This window comes from Pristiophorus japonicus, chromosome 20, assembly GCF_044704955.1.
Source record: "Pristiophorus japonicus isolate sPriJap1 chromosome 20, sPriJap1.hap1, whole genome shotgun sequence".
NCBI lineage: Eukaryota > Metazoa > Chordata > Chondrichthyes > Pristiophoridae > Pristiophorus > Pristiophorus japonicus.
The window spans coordinates 71717333-71740435 of NC_091996.1; the positions used below are offsets into that span (position 1 = coordinate 71717333).

Below are 23103 nucleotides of genomic sequence, written 5' to 3' on the forward strand. Positions count from 1 at the left end.
TTGACCTCCAACAACCATAACCAACTTCCTTCTACCACCCTTTCAGGCAGTGAGTTCCAGACCCCCGCTGCCATAAGAACATAAGAAATAGGAACAGGATTAGGCCATATGGCCCCTCGAGCCTGCTCCACCATTCAATAAGATCATGGCTGATCTGATCATGGACTCAGCTCCACTTCCCCGCCCGCTCCCCATAACCCCTTATCCCCTTATCGTTTAAGAAACTGTCTATTTCTATCTTAAATTTATTAAATGTCCCAGCTTCCACAGCTCTCTGAGGCAGCGATTTCCACAGATTTACAACCCTCAGAGAGAAGAAATTTCTCCTCATCTCGGTTTTAAATGGGTGGTCCCTTATTCTAAGATCGTGCCCTCTAGTTCTAGTCTCCCCCATCAGAGGAAACAACTTCTCCGTATCCACCTTGTCAAGCCCCCTCATAATCTTATACGTTTCGAAAAGATCACCTCTCATTCTTCTGAATTCCAATGAATAGAGGCCCAACCTACTCAACCTTTCCTCATAAGTCAACCCCCTCATCTCCAGAATCAACTTAGTGAACCTTCTCTGAACTGCCTCCAAAGCAAGTACATCCTTTCATAAATATGGAAACCAAAACTGCACGCAATATTCCAGGTGTGGCCTCATCAATACCCTATATAGCTGTAGCAAGACATCCCTGCTTTTATGCTCCATCCTCTTTGCAATAAAGGCCAAGATACCATTGGCCTTCCTGATCGCTTGCTGTACCTGCATACTATCCTTTTGAGTTTCATGTACAAGTACCCCCAGGTCCTGCTGTATTGCGGCACTTTGCAATCTTTCTCCATTTAAATAATAACTTGCTCTTTGATTTTTTTCTGCCAAGCTATCCTCTGGGACTTGCACAGTACTTGCAATCAAAATTTTCCTTTATTTTGGAAACCTGGCTCAATCCCATAAACCCCAATAAGATTGTAAGTTGACTCTCAATTTATTGAAACTCAAAAGACTGAACTGAGCACGACTAACAATTGCACCCTCGGACATGGCTGTGAAATTGGAAAGGAGACAATTAAATCAAAGATGATCCCCAGGCCTTCGATTTCTCTGAATAAGTAAATCTGATCGGCTACCAACACTGAACTTTTGTCACTTTCCTTAAAAGTTACTTGACATTTCTAATGGAATTTAAATATTGTACTTTTTAAAAAAAATCTATCTCTTCCTCCTTTCTCCCTATTCTTGCCCGTCCTCTCGAGGTCATTGACTCGTGTTGGTTACAGTCCCACAACACCGTTTCCCTCCAGTTCCTCAACTAGCCATTCCTTATGCTTGAGCTTAGATTGTAAGTATCAGAAGGGTAGCACCATAGCGGAGACTATACACACACAAATACAAATCTACACACAGATATAATTACACACACACACACACACACACACACACACACACACACACACACACAGAGGAACGTTTGCTGATCTTCCTTTCCCCTCTCCGAGAACACTCAAGCCAACTTCTCAATCACCATGCCACCCTGCCTAACTCAGCACAAAGGATGCAAAGCTGGGGCCTTCCTTCTTTGCAAGGCCCAGTCCTACCCCACACTGTCTATGTTGCATCAGCCTGTGCTACACAGCCAACAAGTTGCAAAGTCAAAGTACCTGCAACTTTAGCTCATTTCAAGATGCTGGTTAGTCATTAGAGGAACCATATACAATACAGGTAGTGTCACATATAGCAATCAGCGCCAATACTGGAGATGTGATGCAGAATTTAAAGTCACTCACCTGCAGCTGAAGAAATGGAATATTGAAAAACTTGTGTAGATACTTCAGTCCAAAGCCATTCCTCATTGAAGATTCTGCATATCGAATGTAGGATGATCTGGGTAACCTAACAGTGAAAGAAAAGGCAACATTAGTTGGGGGAAATGAACACATATTGGATTGGCCAATGGGCTCTCCAGTGACGTGGCACACAGCAGCACCAAGGACAGGCTGCAGTCATTCACACTGCACAGGCTCAGAAACCACATGGGACAAACTCAGATCGGCATTACAATCGGGAGATCGGTAGAAAATGGTTAGGGGAAAAAAAGGAGTTGCATTTATATAGCCCCTGTCTTGTCCTCAGGACGCCCCAAAGAATTTTACCATGAATTATTTTTGAAGGCAGCCATTGTTGTTATTTCGGCAACAGGGATGGCTAGTTGGGCGAGGAAGCAAGTGGTGTTGTGGAACTGTAACCAGCACGAGTCAATGACCACGAGAGAGGGAGGGGCAAGAATGGGGAGAAAGGAGGAATAGAAAAATAAAAAATTTTAGAATATTTAAATTCCATCAGAAATGTCAAGTAACTTTTTAGGAAAGTGACAAAAGTTTATTGTTGCTATGTTTAGTCTTGTAATTTCAGACAATTTTACCCGGATGTGAAAGGAAATGAAGCATTAGCAGAAGATAATTCTGAGTAATTCTTGGTAGCCAATCAGATTTACTTATTCAGAGAAGTCGCAGGCCTGGGGATCATCCTTGATTTGATCGGCCCCTTTCCAATTTCACAGCCGTGTCCGAGGGTGCAATCATTGGTCGTGTTCAGTTCAGTTCCTTGTTGTTATTTAGGTAAACACATCGAAGTCTGGCAGAAGTTTGAGTCAACAGTATGGTTTGATTCTCAGTGAGCAACCTGCATAGCTCGCTAGGCAAAGCTGTGTAGCTGAGGCACACAGAGCAGGAGGGGCCAGGTTTGCACTGAATTAACTGCTCCCAGCCAGGGAGCCAGTAGGGTCTCTACACCCGATTATAGCCTCAGCGGCCTGCGTGAGAGAGGAGCTGAGCCAGGTCCCCATCGACCATCACTATCCAATGATGCATGCTCCGTGCACACGTGTGTGGACACCGTGTCAGACAGGCTCAGCTCAGCTCCCCATGGTCGAATAGCCTGTCCACACTCAGTTTCCCCTGGGTGAGCTTCACCTGAGCCCAGCTCCTGGGCAACTGTAGCCCAGAAAGATGTCAGGACAGGTACAGTCAGGTTAGCGGGGGCAGGAACTGACCAATACAAATTTTCTGATGAAGGATGCTGAGATTCAAGCTGTTCAATAAATAACTCACCAAGCTCCAGTTTTCAACAGGGACGAGTCTATACCCAAAACCTTAACCTGCTTTTATTACAAACAGCTGCATTCTCCTCTAATCGGGAACAGTGTTTCCTTTGCTTGTATCCTTTACTTTCGTCCCATTAGACCACGAACATTAACTAAACACTGACTCTCTGCACTCTCAGTGCTTTACACAGCTAACAGCCATTACATATGCTTTTCAAAGGGCATTTGATAAAAGTATCGCATAACAGACTTATTTGGAAAATAGAAGCCCATGGCATAGAAGGGACGATGGTAACTTGGGCACAAAATTAGCTAAGGGATAGAAGACAAGGAGTAGTGGTGAACGGATATTTTTCTGACTGGAGGGAAGTGTATAGTGGGGTCCCCCTGGGGTCGGTATTAACTTTCCTTGTTATATATAAAAGTGACCTGGACTTGAGTATGGGGAGCACAATTTTGAAGTTTGCAGATGATTCAAACCTTTTGGCAATGTAGTAAATAGTAAGCAGGAAAGTAGCAGGCTTCAGGAGGACAGACAGACTGTGAAATGGGCAGACACAAGGCAGATGCAATTTAATGTGGATGTGTGTGAAGTGATGCACTTTGGGAAGAACAGGGAGAGGAAGGGTCATCTAAATGGTTCTATTTTGAGAGGGGATGCAAAAGCAGAGGGACCTGGGGGCTCATATTCGCAAATCTTCGAAGGTGGCAGGGCAAGCTGATAAGGCAGTTAGGAAGCGTATTTGGCTTTCTAAATAGGGGCACTGAAAACAAAAACAAGGACATCATGTTAAATCTTTACAAATCACTGGCTGGACCTCAGCTGGAGTATTGTGTCCAATTCTGGGCAGCACACTTTGGGAAGGATGACAAGGCCATGGAGAGGGTACAGAGGTGGTTTACTCGAATGGTACCAATGAGGGAGTTCAGTGAGGTGGAGAGACTGGAGAAGCTGGGATTGTTCTCCTTAGGAGCAGAGAATGTTAAGGGGAGACCTAATAAAGATATTCAAAATTAGGAGGGGTTTTGATAAGAGCAAGAAGGGGAAGTGAAAATAAATGTCTTCACAGAGGGTTGTTAAGATCTGGAACACACTATCTGAAAGGATGGTGGAAACAGATTCCAGAGGAACTTTCGAACTTCAGAGACAATTGGACATGTACTTGAAGAGGACTAACTTTCAGGGTTATGGGGAAAAGCTGGGGAGTGGGTCTAATTGGATCGCTCTTTCAAAGAGCCGGCACAGGCACAATGGGCCGAATGGCCCTTCTGTGCTATATGATATGATTCTACACAGTGAGTAATTTGAGACATGACATGTGGTGACCGTAGCTCGGGACGAACAGGTGACTTTGATGTTTTCCTACTGACATTTACAATGGGAAAACCCTGTCAACATTTGTGCTAGTTAAATCTGTGTCAATATTTTCATGTCACGCTGCAATTGCAGTCTTCCAGCCACTAGGTGATACTGTTGCTCCTCCCAGATCCTCTGCCTCCAAACTCACAGCACCAAAAAGGCTCAAATCTAACCAGATTTCCATCTACTGTCTGAATTTAAATTAAACGCAAATTTAATCCTCTCTCCCTCCCTCTTCTGTATCCTCTGCCACCCATAGAGACAAGGGCAGCAGGTGAACACCATCGTCTCCAAGTCACACATCATTCCGATTTCAACCAATATCTTCGTTCCTTCATCGTCGCTGGGTCAAAATCCCGGAACTCCTCCCTAACAGCACTGTGGGAGCAACTTCACCACAATGACTGCAGCGGTTCAAGGCAGCGGCTCATCACCACCTTCTCCAGTGCAACTAAGGATGGGCAATAAATGCTGGCCTTGCCAGCGACGCCCACATCCGAAGTACTTTGAAACAATTTTTTTTTTAAAGCGCTACAAATTATGATGGAAAATGGTGGGTTCCAGGGTGGGGGAAAAGAGATGACAATCTTCATAAACAACTAAAAAGGATTTTGAAGAGGAAAGAATAAAGCACTTGAATTTACCAGAAATACTGGCTTTTTTTTTTAAAGAACATTGTTTAAGTACTTGGATGTGCACTTAAAGTGCCATAACTTACAGGGCTATGGACCAAGAGCTGGAAAGTGGGATTAGGCTGGATAGCTCTTGGTTGGCCGGCAGACACGATGGGCTGAAAATATCCTCCTTCCGTGTTGTAAATTTCTGTGATTCTATGAACATAAGAAATAGGAGCTGGAGTCGGTCCTTCAAGTCTGCTCCGCCATTCAATAAGATCATGGCTGAGCTTCTACCTCAACTCCAGTTTCCCGCATGTTTAATAAATAATTGGATGCTGCAGTGGATGGGGGGGGGGGGGGGGGGAAGATTTTTTCGAATGAGCGAAGATGGGCCGAGTAGCATCCCTTGTCCCAAATGATTTTGTGAACAGTGAAAATGGGAAGAAAATGTGAGTCAGCAAAACCGGGGATACCTGCAACGTACAACAAAGTGGGGATTCTTCAAACAGTCTGCACCAAAAGCACTGAATGCCCTCGCCACCTTAAGCACTGGTTCAATCATGTTCTGTTGTCACAATGACATTTACTGCCCATACACAGCCAAGGGTTAAAACAGCAATGATCTCAACGCAGATGCTGTGTGTTTGCAAACAGAAATATTAATGAGATGAATCCAATATTTAACCACCAAAAATCAATTGCGACACAAGTACTTCTGGGAATTCTAACAGTTTACAATGGAGCTATAAAATACGCAGACGGAATGGTACATTTCTTTCTCTTCCCCCCCCCCCCTGCAAAAGGCCAGTTGAACAGATCATCACATCCAAAGACAAACTGCGGACTGCGATCCCTATTCTGTAACACTGCCCCTCAGCCTGGTGAATGAATGTAAATATGTTCTTTGTGTATTAGAAGCTCACAGCAGGGGGCTGGCTGGAGATAGGTGGTTGCCAGGAGCAGAGAGAGAGACTGGGTAAAAATGCACTGAGTGACAGGCAGGCAAATCAGTATTCCCACAGTCTGATCCACACATTGGCAACTCCTGGCAGCATCTGCTGGTCATTCTACTTTTTGAATTTCTCGATACAAGCTGCAGAGATGGAAGCACAGGACATCACCCCAGCAGCAGCGGCAGTGGGTGAAGCTTCTGGGCAAAGCTCTCCATCGGGCACTGACTGTTGCGATGTACCAGCTCTTGGTATCCTGGCACAACTATGGAGGAGGTAACAATAAAGAGAAAGGGACAGAGAATTCTGGTGCAGGATAAACAACTGAACGGTAACCTCTCATTACTCCCTACAGACACTCGCTGAACTGCTTTGTATTCCTAGCATTTCATGTTTCCAATAAATATGGAGGGCTGATTTAAGCACTCGCAATCTTGCGGGGAATCGATAATCTGGTAAGGAGTGGCAGTCGGAGGTCTCTCGGAGTTGGTGTAAAGAAAGACTTACATTTTTACGGCGCTGTTCACGACTTCAGGATGTCCCAAAGCCGATGAAGTACCTTTTTTTGAAGCATAGTCATTGTTGTAATGTAGGAAACGCGGCGAGAGAATGTAGAGGGATGTGATCGGGACCCAGGAGAGGCGCGAGTTCGGGGCCAGAAGAGGCGAGGGCCCAGGGGCAGCATGGGCCAGCCCACACTGCGATGTGTGCGCGCAATAGGCCCGTGCAGCAGAGCTTGTCTCCAGTTGTCTTGGTTGCCACTGGACCAGGACCGAGCTCTCTCAAGCCTGTGTGGTGGCTGGTGTTCAACGGCCACCACACATTAAAAAATCCACGCACAGGCATCTTCCACCCTTCAACATGTAGTTTGGGACCCGAAATATTAGGTCCTTCATCGAAACACCTGTGAACTCATCCCTTTTTGGCGTGGAAGCAAGTCATCCTCTTTTTGAGGAACTGCCGATGATGATGATGTAGGAAATGCGGCAGCCAATTGGTACACAGCAAGCTCGCACAGACAGCTATGTAAGAATGACAAAATAATCGGTTTTTTGTAATGTTGGTTGAGGGATAAATATTGGCCAGGACACAGGGGAGAACTCCCCTGCTGTAAAATCATGTTAGGCATCTCAGGCTAAAGATAACACCCCATTCCTCTTCCCATTTCCTACAGCGATTTCCGTGGGCACTGTGTCATCAACAAGAGAGTCACTTTTAAAAACATTCATCAAATCACCGAAGACGAGCAGAATGTGGCCAAACACAGTCCCCTCCCGATGCGCAGTTGTGTAAGGGCGGTGATAAAACGATCTAGCAATTCTCATGACATGTGCGACTTTAAACAAAGTCGTGCAACCATCTCATCAGATGTTCCTCAGGGCATTAGCTTCTCAATGAGCTCTCAGTGCCACATCCGATCCTCTGCCTTTTAATGAAGCTAGTCTTCAGGCAGATTCATTTTTGTGTGTTTAACATTATTGGCTCCAACCCTTAGTTCTTTATCCATTTACATTCTTGGTCTGTCTGTTCTGACCACCTCTAGATGTCTCTCGTCTGCTCTGCTGCTGTAGCTACTTCCATGAAACTTGCTTTGCTCTTTCCTGCCTAACCGCACTCGTTCACTTGCAGACCACACCCGACCAGCTCCGTTGGACGGGCCACATTGTCCGCATGCCCGACACAAGATTCCCAAAGCAAGCACTCTACTCGGAACTCCTACACGGCAAGCGAGCCCCAGGTGGGCAGAGGAAACGTTTCAAGGACACCCTCAAAGCTTCCTTGATAAAGTGCAACATCCCCACCGACACCTGGGAGTCCCTGGCCAAAGACCGCCCTAAATGGAGGAAGAGCATCCGGGAGGGCACTGAGCACCTCGAGTCTCGTCGCCGAAAGCATGCAGAAAACAAGCGCAGGCAGCGGAAGGAGCGTGCGGCAAACCAGACTCCCCGCCCACCCTTTCCTCCAACCACTGTCTGTCCCACCTGTGACAGAAACTGTAATTCCCGTATTGGACTGTACAGTCACCTGAGAACTCACTTTTAGAGTGGAAGCAAGTCTTTCTCGATTCTGAGGGACTGCCTATGATGATGATGGATTCTTTCAATGAGTGTGAGACGATGACAGTACCTTTTGTCTAATCTTTCCTCCACTCCATTTAAATTATCATCATTTCAAAGAATTTTCCCTGTCCATATCCTTACTTCCAAAATGTATTACTTCACTTCTCTTTATACTGAACTGCACCTGCCACCTCCTTGCCCATCCAACCAGTTTATGTTACACTGCAGTCTTTCACAATGCTTGTCACAATTCGCCACGTTCTCCAATTTGGTGTCGGCAGCAAATTTTGATATTGTTGCTTCAATTCTATGTGAAGATAATTCTGTATATGGCGAGAGTGGCCTGAACACAGATCGCCCCTCCACAGCTCTCCAATCAAAGAAAAGTTCCTTGATCCCTACATTGGTTTTCCACCCTCCAACCAGCTCCCAATCCATGTGGGCCGCTTCCATTAATTCCATGCACTATCATCTTTACCATGTCTCTTATATGGGACCTTATCAAATGCTTCTTGAAAATCCATATAAACCACATCACCCGCATCTCCTTTATCCAACCTCTCATTCCTTCAAAGACTGCCTCTGATTAACTCATGCTTCTCCAAGTGCTGTGATTTCACTGCACGACTATAGACTTACCAACAACTGAACTAAGACTATTTTCCTGATTTATCTTAGTCTCCTTTTCTGAAGAGCATTTGCAATACTCTGCTCTGCATTATAGAAAATGATAAATCAGACCATTTGCTATTCCTTCTCTAGATTTCCTCAAGATCCTGAGATATAAACCATTGGGTCCCAGAGATCTGCCTATTTTAGGTTTAATTTCTCAAGTCCCATCTCTCTGTAAGCAGAATGCTCCACTAACCATTCTAACAAAAAAGACCCAACTTCTCACAAATACGAAGACTTGAAAAATTGGGTCTTTTTCACTAGAACACAAATTATGGAACGATATGATAGAAGGATTTGTTATGAAAGATTGGGACAGGATAGAATGAGGGGCCATTGATTCAAGATTAAATATAAGAACTTTAGAATAGAGGCAGGAGAAACTGCTTCACAGAGATTTAGGAATATAGGAACGAGGAGCAGAAGTAGGCCATCCAACCCTCAAGCTTGTTCAGCCAATCTATTCAATTAAAGAAAAAAAGATTTGGATTTATATCGCCTTTCACAACCACCAGATGCCTCAAAGTACTTTATAGCCAATGAAGTACTTTTGGAGTGTCTCACTGTTGTAATGTGGGAAATTATGTCACCTCAACTTTATATCCCTCGATACACATACTAAAAAAAAATCTGTTCATTGCAGTCTCGAAAGCTCCAATTGCCCCCCAGCATCACAGTCTTCTGAGAGCAGTGTTCTAAATTTCCACTACCCTTTGTGTTTAAAAAAAAAAAGTGCTTCTTAATTTCACTCTTAAATGGCCTAGCTTCAATTTTAAGGTGAAGCCCCCTTGTTCTAGATTGCCCACCACAGGAATTAGTTTCACTGTATCTATCCTAAAGAACATTTTTAACATTTTAAACACCTCTACCAGATTAGCCCTCAACCATCTAAACGCAAGGGAATACGAGCCATGTTTCTGCAACCTTATCATTCGGATGAATCTGCGCAGTACCCCTTCCAAGGCCAACATATCCTTCCTGAGGCGCGGTGCCCAGAACTGAACGCAGTACGTGAACGCGGTATGTGAACGCAGTACGTGAACGCGGTATATAGTCTGACCAAGTCTCTGTACAACTGAAGAGAATTGTGAGGCTGTGGGATTTACTTCTAGGGCTACTGATTGAGGCAGAATCTATGTCAACATTCAATATTAGATTGGACAAGTGGATGCGATATGGGAACAGGGCAGGTTAAATAAGGTTAGAACTATTTGCTCACCTGGAGGCTAAACACCAAGAAAGATAGTTACACTGTAGCAGCAAACCTGAAGGTCACTTGTGATGACAATGCCTTTCATATCACGGGTGTTAAACGGGAGACATTTACCATCTTCCTTGTGAGGTGACCTGATAAATCTATAACCTGACCTGTCTATTTCCACTCAGCTGCACATCCATGTTAGCACCTCAAAAGGCACTGGCCCAGACACAGGAACAGCAGTAAGCTGTTTAGCCACTCGAGCCTGTTACGCTATTCAATGAGATTATGGCTGATCTGTGACCTAACTCCATATACACCTTTGCTCCATATCCCTCAATAGCTTTGGTTAACAAAATATTATCAATCTCAGATTTGAAGTGAACAATTGACCCAGCATCAACTGCTGTTTGTAGATGAGAGATCAAAACTTCTACCACTCTTCGAGGCCTGGCTCTAATTTTTGGGCTATGCTCCCTAGTTCTACATTCCCCAACCAGCGGAAATAGTTTCTCTCCATCTATCCTATCAGTTCTTCGATCAAATCATCCCTTAAATCTTCTAAATTCCAGGGAATACAACCCTAAGTTTGTGTAATCTCTTATAATTTAAATCTTGAAAGTCAGGTATCATTCTAATAAATCTACGCTGTAGAACCTCCAAGGCCAATATATCCTATTTGGATCAGGTTATCCAAATTATCCACTTTGGTAGGAAAAATAAAAAAGCTAAATTATTTAAATGGGGAGTGATTACAAAATGCTGTAAGTACAGAGGGCCCTGGGGGTCCTTGTACATGAAACACAAAAAGTGAGTATGTAGGTACAGCAAGTAATCAGGAAGGCAAATGGAATGTTGGCCTTTATTGCATGGAGAATAGAGTATAAAAGCAGAGAAGTCCTGCTACAACTGTACAGGGCATTGGTAAGACCACACCTGGAGTACTGCCTGCAGTTTTGGTCTCCTTATTTAAGGAAGGATATACTTGCATTGGTGGCAGTTCAGAGAAGGTTCGCGAGGTTGATTCCGGAGATGAAGGGGTTGTCATATGAAGAAAGGTTGAGCAGGTTGGGTCTATACTCCTCAAGAGTTTAGAAAAATGAGAGATGACCTGATTGAAACATATAAGATTCTGAGGGGGCTTGGCAGGTTAGATGCAGAGAGGATGTTTCCCCTCTTGGGGGAATCTAGAACTAGGGGGCATAGTTTCAGAATAAGGGGTCGCCCATTTAAAACAGAAATGAGGAGGAATTTCTTCTCTGAGGGTCGTGAGTCTTCGAAATTCTCTACCCCAGAGAGCTGTGGAGGCTGGTTCATTGAATTTAAGGTGAAGATAGACAGATTTTTGAATGATAAGGAAATTATGGAGAAATGGCGAGATCAGATCAGCCATGATCTCATTGAATGGTGGAGCAGGCTCGAGGGGCCAAATGGCTTACTCCTGCTCCTATTTCTTATGATCTTATCCTTTATAAGGTGTCCATAACTGAACACAGTATGCCAAGTGTTGTCTAACCAGGGCTTTGTATAGCTGCAACATGACTTCTACCGATTGTATTCTAATCCTCCAGATATAAATCCGCATATTCCATTGGCCTTTTTGATTATGTTTTCTACCTAACCATGACATTTTAATGATCTATGTACTCGGGCCCCCAAGTCTCTTTGGACCTCCACTGCTTCTATCTTTTCACTATTTAGAAAGTACTCTGATCTATCAGTGCAAATTGGCTGCTGCGTTTCCTACATTACAACAGTGACTACACTTCAAAAGTACTTAATTGGCTGTAAAGCACCATGAGACGTCTGGTGGTCGTGAAAGGCGCTATACAAATGCAAGTATTCCTTTCTTTTTAGGTCCAAAGTGGATGACCTCTCTTGCCTATAATGCAATCCATTTGCCACAGTTTTGCCCATTCACTTAATCTATTAATGTCTCTTTGAAATGTTATGCTTCCATCTATACTGCTTACAATGCTGCTTATCTTTGCGTCATCGGCAAACTTGGATATGTGTCTCTTTATCCCGTCATCTAAGCCATTAATAAATACAGGTGAATAGTTGAGGCCCCAACACAGGTCCCTGTGGGACAATCTTTTGACACAATTAGTTTCTGAATGCTGGCAATAATAGTGGGAAAGACTGTCCAGAACAGACTTCTCTTATTGAAACATAGCTGAACCGCCAGAGTTTTGTGTATTGGCTGAGCAGTAACCAATCAGATAAGTGACTGGGGACATGCAGCTCGTTGAACAGTGGGCGGGAAATGCAGCAGGAAATTTGTAGACAAATTAGAGAGGTGATTTAACAATAAAACAGGCAGGGCTGCGGATGGGCCAAATGGCCTTCTGTGTTGTAAACTTTTACAGCTCCAACAGTAGAGACTATTGCAAGAGATCTCAATTATCCAAAAATAGACTGTAATAATGAAAATGGTTATGGGTGAGAAAGGGTTTTTAAATCAGAGCACATAAGGTTAAGGGGCGATTTAAGAGAGGTTTTCAGCATAGACCTGTTGGACTGAATGGCCTGTTGCTATGCTGCAAATAATTTGTAAAATTATGAAGCGTTTTGATAAAGGAGAAACTGTTTTCAGCGACAGCTGGATAGCTAACCAGAGCAACAGATTTAAGATAATTGAAAGGAACAGGGGTGAGATGAGAAGAAACGTTCTTGCACAGCTAGTTGTTGTGATCTGGAACATGCTGCCTAAAAGAACCGTGGAAGCAGATTCAATAGTCACCTTCAAAAGAGAATTGGATAAATACTTAAATGAGGGAAAAAAATTGCAGGGCTTTGGGGAAAGAGCAGGGGAGTGGGGATAGCTGGATAGTTCTTTCAAAGAGCCGACACAGACACAATGGGCTGGATGGCCTCCTTCTATGCTGTAAGATTATGATTTTATCTTGTGTTCAGGACTGTTTTTTCAGTAAATATGTTGCTAGCTGCGACAGGGAAGTAAGGATCACTTGACCTGGTTCAGGGTAGAGAAGTGAAGCAAATGGGTAATCTAAAAATAGCAGAGACTTTGGGAACTGGTGAGCAGAATGTAATTAGGGTCAGGGTAAGACCAGGAATAGAAAGGTCAAGGGCAAGACAGTACTCTTGTTATTATTGATGAGGAGATTCAACACCGCCTCCAGTGCGGCCTTTGGCCGCTTGAGGAAGAGAGTCTTCGAAGATCAGGTCCTCAAATCTACCACCTAGCTCATGGTCTACAGGGCTGTAGTAATACCCGCCCTCCTGTATGGCTCAGAAACATGGACCATGTACAGTAGACACCTCAAGTCGCTGGAGAAATACCAACGATGACTCCACAAGATCCGACAAATCCCCCGGGAGGACAGACGCCTCGTCCAGGCCAACATCCTCAGCATTGAAGCACTGACCACACTTGATCAGCTCCGCTGGGCAGGCCACATTGTCTGCATGCCAGACACGAGACTCCCAAAGCAAGCACTCTACTCGGAGCTCCTTCATGGCAAGCGAGCCCCAGGTGGGCAGAGGAAACGTTACAAGGACACCCTCAAAGCCTCCCTGATAAAGTGCAACATCCCCAACCGACACCTGGGAGTCCCTGGCTAAAGACCGCCCTAAGTGAAGGAAGTGCATCAGGGAGGATGCTGAGCACGAGTCTCGTCGCTTAGAGCATGCAGAAAACAAGCGCAAGCAGCGGAAAGAATGCGTGGCAAACCAGTCCCACCCACCCCTTCCCTCAACGACTGTCTGTCCCACCTGTGGCAGTGACTGTGGCTCTCGTATTGGACTGTTCAGCCACCTAAGGACTCATTCTAAGAGTGGAAGCAAGTCTTCCTCGATTCCAAAGGAATGCCGATGATGATGATGATGATGATGATGATGATGATGATGATAACAGATACCTGTCACACTCCTTCCAAAGGACAAATGTGATCAACAGCCTCCGCACCCTGGGAAATGTAAATCTCAAACAAAGATTGCTTTTCTCAAACACCTGGACTCCTGTCTCCACTTTCAGGTTCTGTCAGGAGAGCCACATTCATTTTAACACAATTACCCCAATCTACAAGATAAAAATATAATACAAAACTTTCCCAAATCATCACACCTTCACCTCAACTTTAGCAGCAGTGCCTTGAACCGCCATGGTGCCACCCCAGGGGAATTCCCTCTCTAATCCTCTCCTCCCTTGCCCTCCTTCAAACCCACCTCTGTAACCAAGCTCTTGGGTCACCCCTCCATATAGCCTTCTTTGACTTGGTTTGAATGCATTCAAGGCACTATACAAATGTAAGTTGTTGTTCCCGCCTGTGCATTGTTCACCCTCAACCAGTGGGGCGTGTGGGAAACAGGCTTAGCAAAAGCACAATACTGAATTCTGGCAAAGCACATCCCACAAGCAAGTGGATGTACAACTCCACAGAGAAGCAGTAATTGGGCAATAGCCATGGGGTATCACAAAGGTTAGAAACCCATCCCCTGACAATTAACAGCTACAGCTCAAACTGTGCAACATCCAGAAATTACATCCCTGCCTGCAACGATTTACATTGTCAACAACTTAAGGTTACATAGCACCTTTAATGCTGAAAAATCTCCCAAGGCTGTCGATTAATAACCTCTTCTAAAGTGCTGATGGTAATAACCTCTGCAGACTGCAATTCTCCACGTTTAACTTCATGATATGGACTACGTAAACCTCGACATTGTGAATGCATTAACAATAGCTCATACGTGTGTCTGGCTTCATCTTAGCTGCCATAACTCATTGTATTCAGGTTGTACTGTAATTCCCCATATATGTGTATCAATCCAAAACTGATCCCATTTTCCCACTCTCTCCCCATAGCCCTGTGTCGATCCCAAACTGATCCCGCATCCCCGCTCTCTCCCCATAGCCCTGTGTCAATCCCAAACAAATACCACTGCCCCCTCCTCTCTCCCCATAGTCCTGTATCAATCCAGCACAAACAAAACTGCCCCACTCTCTCCTCAGCCTTGTATCATAAGAACATAAGAAATAGGAGCAGGAGTAGGCCATACGGCCCCTCGAGCCTGCCCCGTCATTCAATAAGATCATGGCTTATCTGATCATGGACTCAGCTCCATTTCATTGCCCGGTCCCCATAACCCCTTATCATTTAAGAAACTGTCTATTTCTGTCTTAAATTTATTCAATGTCACAGCTTCCACAGCTCTTTGAGGCAGCGAATTCCACAGATTTACAACCCTCAGAGAGAAGAAATTTCTCCTCATCTCAGTTTTAAATGGGCGGCCCCTTATTCTAAGATCATGCCCTCTAGTTCTATTCTCCCCCATCAGTGGAAGCATCCTCTCTGCATCTACCTTGTCAAGCCCCCTCATAATCTTCTACATTTTGCTAAGATCACCTCTCATTCTTCTGAATTTCAATGAGTAGAGGCCCAACCTACACAAACTTTCCTCATAAGTCAACCCCCTCATCTCCGGAATCAACCTAGTGAACCTTCTCTGAACTGCCTCCAAAGCAAGTGTATCCTTTCGTAAATATGGAAACCAAAACTGCACGCATTATGCCAGGTGTGGCCTCACCAATACCTTATATAGCTATAGTAAGACTTCCCAGCTTTTATACTCCATCCACTTTGCAATAAAGGCCAAGATTCCATTGGCCTTCCTGATCACTTGCTGTACCTGCATACTATCCTTTTGAGTTGCATGCACAAGTACCCCCATGTCTCGTTGTATTGTGGCACTTTGCAATCTTTCTCCATTTAAATGATAACTTGCTCTTTGATTTTTTTCTACCAAAGTGCATGACCTCACACTTTCCGACATTATACTCCATCTGCCAAATTTTTGCCCACTCACTTAGCCTGTCTATGTCCTTTTGTAGATTGTGTGTCCTCCTCACACATTACTTTTCCTCTCATCTTTGTATCGTCAGCAAACTTGGCTACATTACACTCAGTCCCTTCTTCCAAATCGTCAATCTGAAACTAATCCCACTCAGAGTGATTGTCATTAAAGGAAGAGAGGATACAGCACTAACCCCTTCCAACTCTTTTCCAATCCGAGCAACACCCACCAAGTCAAAAGTTTTGCTTCTTGTTCATTAACCAACATTCTATCCACGTTCGGGAGACTGAGCTAACCCAGGTGGGAATTGTGCCGTACCTGTTGCTGCTCTGTATGAATTCCCTGACGTCATCGGGCAGGATGACCCGGTGCTCTCCCATGTCACGATGGTTCCCAAGCACACAGACTGGAATGTGGTCAGGCACTTTGGGAAGTTCTTTCATGATATAACTGAACGTCCTGCAGAAACAGGGGAGAGAATCAATCAACACACCTTCTCACTCCTGACTGAGCTAATCCTTCGACATATACTCCACACTCGGGAAGGGGGTGGGGGGCTGCACACTCAGGGCGGGGGGGAGAGGGGGGTTTCCACACTCACGGTGCTGCCCCCTGCCCCAGAGACTGGCTGGTGACATTATTCTCCGCAGCATCAATGCTCCACAGGGTCAGTGTCATTTTCAGCAGTCACCTTTTAAATCTGCAATTTTGGTTGAAATTCTTTTAAGTCAGAGAAAGATCAATCCAGGTCAATTGTGGAGCAGAGAGTTCTCCATCCACAGAATCACAGACCATGGAGATCTAGTGTGTAATGCTGAAATATCCTTACCACTGCTTGGTGATGTCAAACATCATTATAACACCGTTACAGTTCTTGTAGACATCGAGGAACTCCGCATCCAGAGCCAGCTCCGCCTCCGACTGCCAACAGAACATAAATCGGGAGGATTAGAGCTTCTCACAAACCAATTAGCAACTACATTTCGCAATACATGGAGCCAAGCCTGGAACCTGCCCTCAAAATCTACCTGCACCCGTTCTTGGTCAGACCTCATCTGGGAAACCGCATTCAGTTCTGGGCCCTGCTCAGGAAGGATATATTGGCCTTGGAGCGAGCAGCGCAGATTCACCAGAATGGTACAGGGGTTGAAAGGGTTAAATTATGAGGACAGGTTGCACAGACTGGGCTTGTATTCCCTGGAGTATAAAAGATTAAAGGGTGATCTAATCAAGGTGTTTAATAGGAGGGAGGGAGATATGAGAGAGAGAGAGAGAGAGAGAGAGAGAGAGAGAGAGAGAGAGAGAGAGAGAGAGAGAGAGAGAGAAACTATTTCCTCCGGTAGGATAATCTGGAACAAGGCAGCACAATCTGAAAATTAGAGCCAGGCCGTTCAGGGCTGATGTCAGAAGTGCTTCTTCACACAAAGGGTGGTGGAATTCTGGAACTCACTCTCCCAAAAAGCTGTGGATTCTGGGGATATATTAAATTTAAGACTGAGATCGCTAAATTTTTGTTGTGTAGGGCATCAAGGGATATGAAACCAAGACGGGCAGATGGAGTTGAGGTACAGATCAGCCATGATCTCACTGAATGTGGAACAGGCCTCCTCAGCTTCCAATTTAACAGCAACCGCAAAAAGGATTCATTGGCTGTTAAGTGCTTTGGGGAGTCCTGCAGGATTTAAAGGTGCCAGATACGTGGAAGTTCAAAACGGTTGGTGAATGAAGTACCTACCCCTGTTTGGAATTGTTTCACAACCAACGAGGTGTAAGGCATCAACACATCTCCTACTGGCCATTTTGAGTGAGTCAGTTTGGGCGAGGCAAATGTAATAGCAGTAACCCACATACTGTGAGCTGGTCGAGTGGGGTCAGTGCCTCGATGCTGGCCTGAGCGAGAACACTGACGTTGGTGCGTCTCTCCTCCCAGTAGATTTGCAGGATCTTGCGGAGGCAGCGTTGAAGCACTGATCACGCTCGACCAGCTCCGTTGGGCAGGTCACATCGTCCTCATGCCCGACACGAGACTCCCGAAGCAAGCGCTCTACTTGGAACTCCTACACGGCAAGCAAGCCCCAGTGGGCAGAGGAAACGTTTCAAGGAAACCCTCAAAGCCTCCTTGATAAAGTGCAACATCCCCACCGGCACCTGGGAATCCCTGGCCAAAGACTGCCCGAAGCGGAGGAAGAGCATCCAGGAGGGTGCTGAGCACCTCGAGTCTCGTCGCCGAAAGCATGCAGAAAACAAGTGCAGACAGCGGAAGGAACGTGCGGCAAACCAGACTCCCCACCCACCCTTTCCTTCAACCACTGTCTGTTCCACCTGTGACAGAGACTGTAATTCCTGTATTGGACTGTACAGCCACCTGAGAACTCACTTTTAGAGTGGAAGCAAGTCTTCCTCGATTCCGAGGGACTGCCTACAATGATGACGACTGTGGGCTGGATTTTCGGCTTTCCTGATTTTGGGGCATTAATTGCGGCGGGGCGGTAAAGATACCGCCTGAAAAAAGTTTGCGCCCTTGACTGGGAAATTCAGCAAAAAAAAAAATCGGGGGCATTACACAACGGACTTTGTGCACCCGAGCCACAAATCGCGGCGTGAAATAGGTTTTATTGTTGTTTAGTGCCCTGCAACATAACGTTCTATATTGTATGATTTTCTTTTGGTGGGGGAGTTTTTGTGACTTTGTTGCAGTAAAATTTATGATTCGTCATTTGCCATTGGTGTCTTGTGCATCATTCTAACGTTCACCGGAGATGTGCCTTTACGGGGGCAGATAGCGTGTCCAGTATTAGCTCCATCCCTCAGTTTCCTCCATTTAGGTGAGCCGATCAATTGCGAGCTGGTGAAGGTGACTCTTGGTCCGACAGCATCTCCTCGCTGCCTCCCCCGTGGATCCTGTGGCTATCCAATGGGGGCCTTGCCAGGCTCCTCTTCATCCTCCTCCTGAGGTGGGCATGGGAATGCCTGGCCCCTCATGATGGCCAAGTTGTGCAACATGCAGCACACCACAATGACTTCAGATACTTGTTGAGGGGAGTATTAAAGGCAGCCTCCAGAGCGGTCCAGTCATTGGTCTGCCTATAGGAGATGGCATATCTCCGTCACCACTTCCTTTGGGAAATGCAGCCTTCTCACACACTGCTCCTCAGAGCTGGAGATATGAGCATTGGTGCCTGTAAACCCACGGGGGGGTAACCCTCCTCCCCAACGTCTTTGGCCTCTCCGCATCAGTGGGCTGACATGGCCAAGAGCCCTTCTTCTAACTTGACGCCGCCTGGCAATAGCATGCATCATGATACGCCAACGAACTAGTAATGGCCCCATTAAATGTTCTCACTCTCCTTGTAAGGGCACTGTAATGGCAGATAAAAGCGCCGTTTGCAAGTCGGAGCTTCAGGCAGTGTGATGTGCGCAACCGCTGCAGTCAATGGGACCTGCGATGTCGGATCCTCATCCTTCGCCAATACAGCGCCAATACCACCTGCTGCACCCTGGGAACGCTGGGTATTGTAAGCTCTAAGCCCATTCTAGAGCTAACAGGCACATGAAAACTTTCAGTGCACGAGGAGGCCATTCGGCCCTTTTTGTTGGTACTGGCTTTAGGCTGCTCTTAGGCTGGCTTTTACATAGTGCCATTGTGCTGCCAGACCCATTTACACTTGTTCAGTAATTATCTAGTGCCATTTTAAATACTGTCACCAATTTAACATCGATCGCCTCTTTAAGCATTTAAATCCAGTAAAACTGAACGCCTAATCTCCCCCTTCAGTGTCTGATGGTGGCTTCTGATTATTCCGTCAGGTAACTCGACGTTTAGCTTGCCATTTCTTTTCTTACTTTGGACACCTCTATCAAATCCTCCTCAGTCTTCCTCTATATTACAACAGTGACTACACTTCAGAAGTACTTCAATGGCTGTAAAGCACTTTGGGAAGTCCTGAGCTTGTGAATGGCGCTCTTATGAATAATGCAAGGTGTAAATGGAAAAAGTCCAATCGAGGATTCTAGAAGAACATTTGGTACTGCCAAGTGCGGTCCCAGACTGACTGATGCAGTCTGCCGCTGTCCAGTCATGAAAGCTGTGTGTGAATGGCCCACGGGATGGGCTCAGGAAAGGTCCCTCCATGCAGTTAGATCCAACCTTTGTTCGAGTTGCAAAGTTGAAAGTTGCTGAGGTTTTGTCGACACCTGTGCCATGAATGCTGCCAGGACATGGCTGAGTGGTGTCGTTCCCTCCTCGTGTTGATGCGCCTCCCTGCTAATGGTCTCCATCCACAGATTTACTCTGGATATGCCCCTCACCAGGTATAGAACACAGCACCTGGGGCTGAATATACCTGGTTACTCAGATACTCAGGGCTTCTGTAGTTTCACTCTATCCCCTCTGGGTCAGGCCTTTGGAACAACATTCTTCGGAGATGTACTTGGATCAAATCCCCAACAGGCAGATTTGGCATTGTCTTCAGAAGGAACTCACTGGGCGAGACAAGTGCCTTCCTCATGCTCCAAAGCTTTCAGGTGTCCTGAACCCAGACTATGCATAATTCAGGGGCACATAAAGATCCAATGCAAGAGATGAAATGGTTTTATAGTTGAAAAATCACAGGATCAACGAGCAATACGTCTCCTGCCATTCTGCTCCATGGCCTCCTCATCATCAAAGCAATCTGATTTGGCCTCATCGACCATCTTTATTTTTATTCATTCATGGGATGTAGATGTCATTGGCAAGGCCAGCATTTATTGCCCATCCCTAATTGCCCTTGAGAAGATGGTGGTGAGTTGCCTTCTTGAACTGCTGCAGTCTGTGTGGTGAAGGTACTCCCACAGTGCTGATAGGGAGGAAGTTCCAGGATTTTGATCCAGTGACAATGAATGAACGGTGATATATTTCCAAGTCAGGATGGTGTGTGACTTGGAGGGGAAGTGGAGGTGATGGTGGTCCCATGCACCTGCTGCCCTTGTCCTTCTAGGTGGTAGAGGTCGCTGGTTTGGGAGCTGCTGCCAAAGAAGCCATGACGAGTTGCTACAGTGCATCTTGTAGATGGTACACACTGCAGCCACGGTGCGCCGGTGGTGGAGGGAGTGGATGTTTAAGGTGGTGGATGAGGTGCCAATCAAGCAGGCTGCTTTGTACTGGATGATGTCGAGCTTCGAGTGTTGTTGGAGCTGCACTCATCCAGGCAAGTGAAGAGTATTCCACCACACTCCTGACTTGTGCCTTGTAGATGGTGGAAAGACTTTGAGTCAGGAGGTGAGACACTCGCCGCAGAATACCCAGCCTCTGACCTGCTCTTGTAGCTACAGTATTTGTGTGGTTGGTCCAGTTACGTTTCTGGTCTGGACTGACTGCATTTGAAGATGAGATTGACCGAATGACTTGCTGCACGGTGGCCAGGAGCACTGGCAGTGTTGCCGAATGTAGTACCAGCACGTTCGAGGTCAAAGCTCATGACGGATGAGGCCGATTCAGAGCTCACTTGTGGGAACAGCGTTGATGAGAACTGATGTTGGGAGGAGACAACTAACAGATAGAGTAGTGCGTCCCTAAGATAATTAAGGATGAGGAAGGCCATTCAGCCATCTTATCTTATCCATCCAGACTGACCCAAAAGTCCCAATTGGTTGTGAAATGTTTGCAGGATTTTGCTGCCACTACTGTATGAGTGTCCATTCTTTGTGTGAAGAACTTCCTGATATTAAACCAAATTTTCCGTTACTAGTTTGATCCTTTGCCTCACTTGAAACTAAAAAATTAAGTAATTTTCGGGATCAGCTCTGCCCAGAGCCCATTTGTAGCTCGATCCATGGCTGAAGTGTTGGCTGCAGAGGGTCTAGACAGACTAACCTAAGCCAGGCAGTTAATGCTGCTCCTGCTGTACAACACAGTGTAACCTGAAACTGTGCACACAACGGCAGGACTTGGAGGCGAGTATATTTCCAAGTCAGGATGGTGTGTGACTTGGTGGGGAAGTTATAGGCGGTGGTGCTCCCATGCGCCTGCTGCCCTTGTCCTTCTAGGTGGTAGAGGTTTGGGAGGTGCTGCCGAAGAAGCAGTAGACAGAGCTCTGGAGAATATAAACAGCTCTTCCCTCGCCTTCTGAACATAACTGAGGCAGGGTGATTGCACTGAAATATCCTCCCACAAGCACCGGACTTGCACTCTGCTCTCTAACTGATCGAGAACTGTGCTTCAGTGAGCTCGAACCCCAGTCTCCGCTCAAGTACCGAGGTAATCAATTTAAACAATTTCTTTCCCTATGAACTAGACACTCGTGGATTACACTGGTGCTGAAGTTTGGCAAATTCTGTGCACTTCTGAACATTGCGTGTGAACGGGCAGTGTAAGTGTGTCTCCAGTGTATCAGTCACTGGGAAGGGCCCTGTAGATTGCAAGCCCCAGTACCCACATGAAGTTAAAACAAAGGCAGATCAGAGCGAGGAACCAGCAGCTGACCAATCTGACTGCAAACCAACTGCAGGGCTGGAGACTGATGTCAACTGAAGCTGGAAGTCACTGACACTTCACAGAGAGAATACAGGCACGGCCAGAGTGTCATCACATCTACCTCCAATCCTAGAACATTTCAGTCGTTGGCTAAAACAGTGCTTTGGAACTTCAGTTCTGACGCAAATCATTGAACCGCTACAAAAGGAACTAAAGCACGCGTGTATGTGGTAAGTTACCAAAGGAAGAATTCGGTATATTAGATATACAACATATCTTAGACACCTCAGACACAGAGACACCTGGGATACCACAACAGCTAATTGCTGTATGTTAATGTGGTCATGCCTATTTAGAAACATCTCTCAAGATTTGCAATGTGCCAAAACATTTTGTAATGTATAAATTTTACAATACAGGTTACATTCCACGTAAATACAACCTCCTCTATCCCAACTGATACTTTCTCCCACTCCGAATTGCTGAGCCGAGAGAGCAGGACTGCCAATACCCCTCAAAGCAGCTGCTCACTCGAGGGTTGCCTCATTTGAGGACATCACTCCTGGGAATCTGACCACACAGCAATGATTACAATATACCAAGCAATTTTGTGCATCTACATACAGGGGTGGGGTTCAGGAGCAAGTGTGGCCTTGAGGCGTCACTCAGTTCCATTCTGAAGTCACATGTTCTATCCCCATTTCTATATAACACTTGGATTTATTAATAGCTAAAGAGCAAACGTTATTGCAATTTGGGAAGCAAGAAAGCAGAACTGGTCGGAGCAGAAGGGATTCTGTACATTAGGCCAAGGAGTTAGGAGATGTGAAAGAGAGGTGCTGCAGCACCACCAATGGCAGGGGGTGTAATTACAGTGTGACATGTTTAC

General features: G+C 45.7%; 1 protein-coding gene across 2 annotated transcripts in view; it reads right to left on the reverse strand.

Annotated features, from left to right (window-relative positions):
• Positions 1 to 23103, reverse strand: part of LOC139232561 (rab-like protein 6) — a 114245-nt gene that overhangs the window by 65241 nt on the left and 25901 nt on the right. For both annotated transcript variants that reach the window (XM_070862986.1, XM_070862985.1), the window contains 3 exons: positions 16590 to 16681; positions 16079 to 16219; positions 1771 to 1876 (listed from right to left, as the gene is read on the reverse strand). In XM_070862986.1, the coding sequence (XP_070719087.1) occupies positions 1771 to 1876; positions 16079 to 16219; positions 16590 to 16681 (339 nt within the window). The remainder of the gene's footprint in view (positions 1 to 1770; positions 1877 to 16078; positions 16220 to 16589; positions 16682 to 23103) is intronic.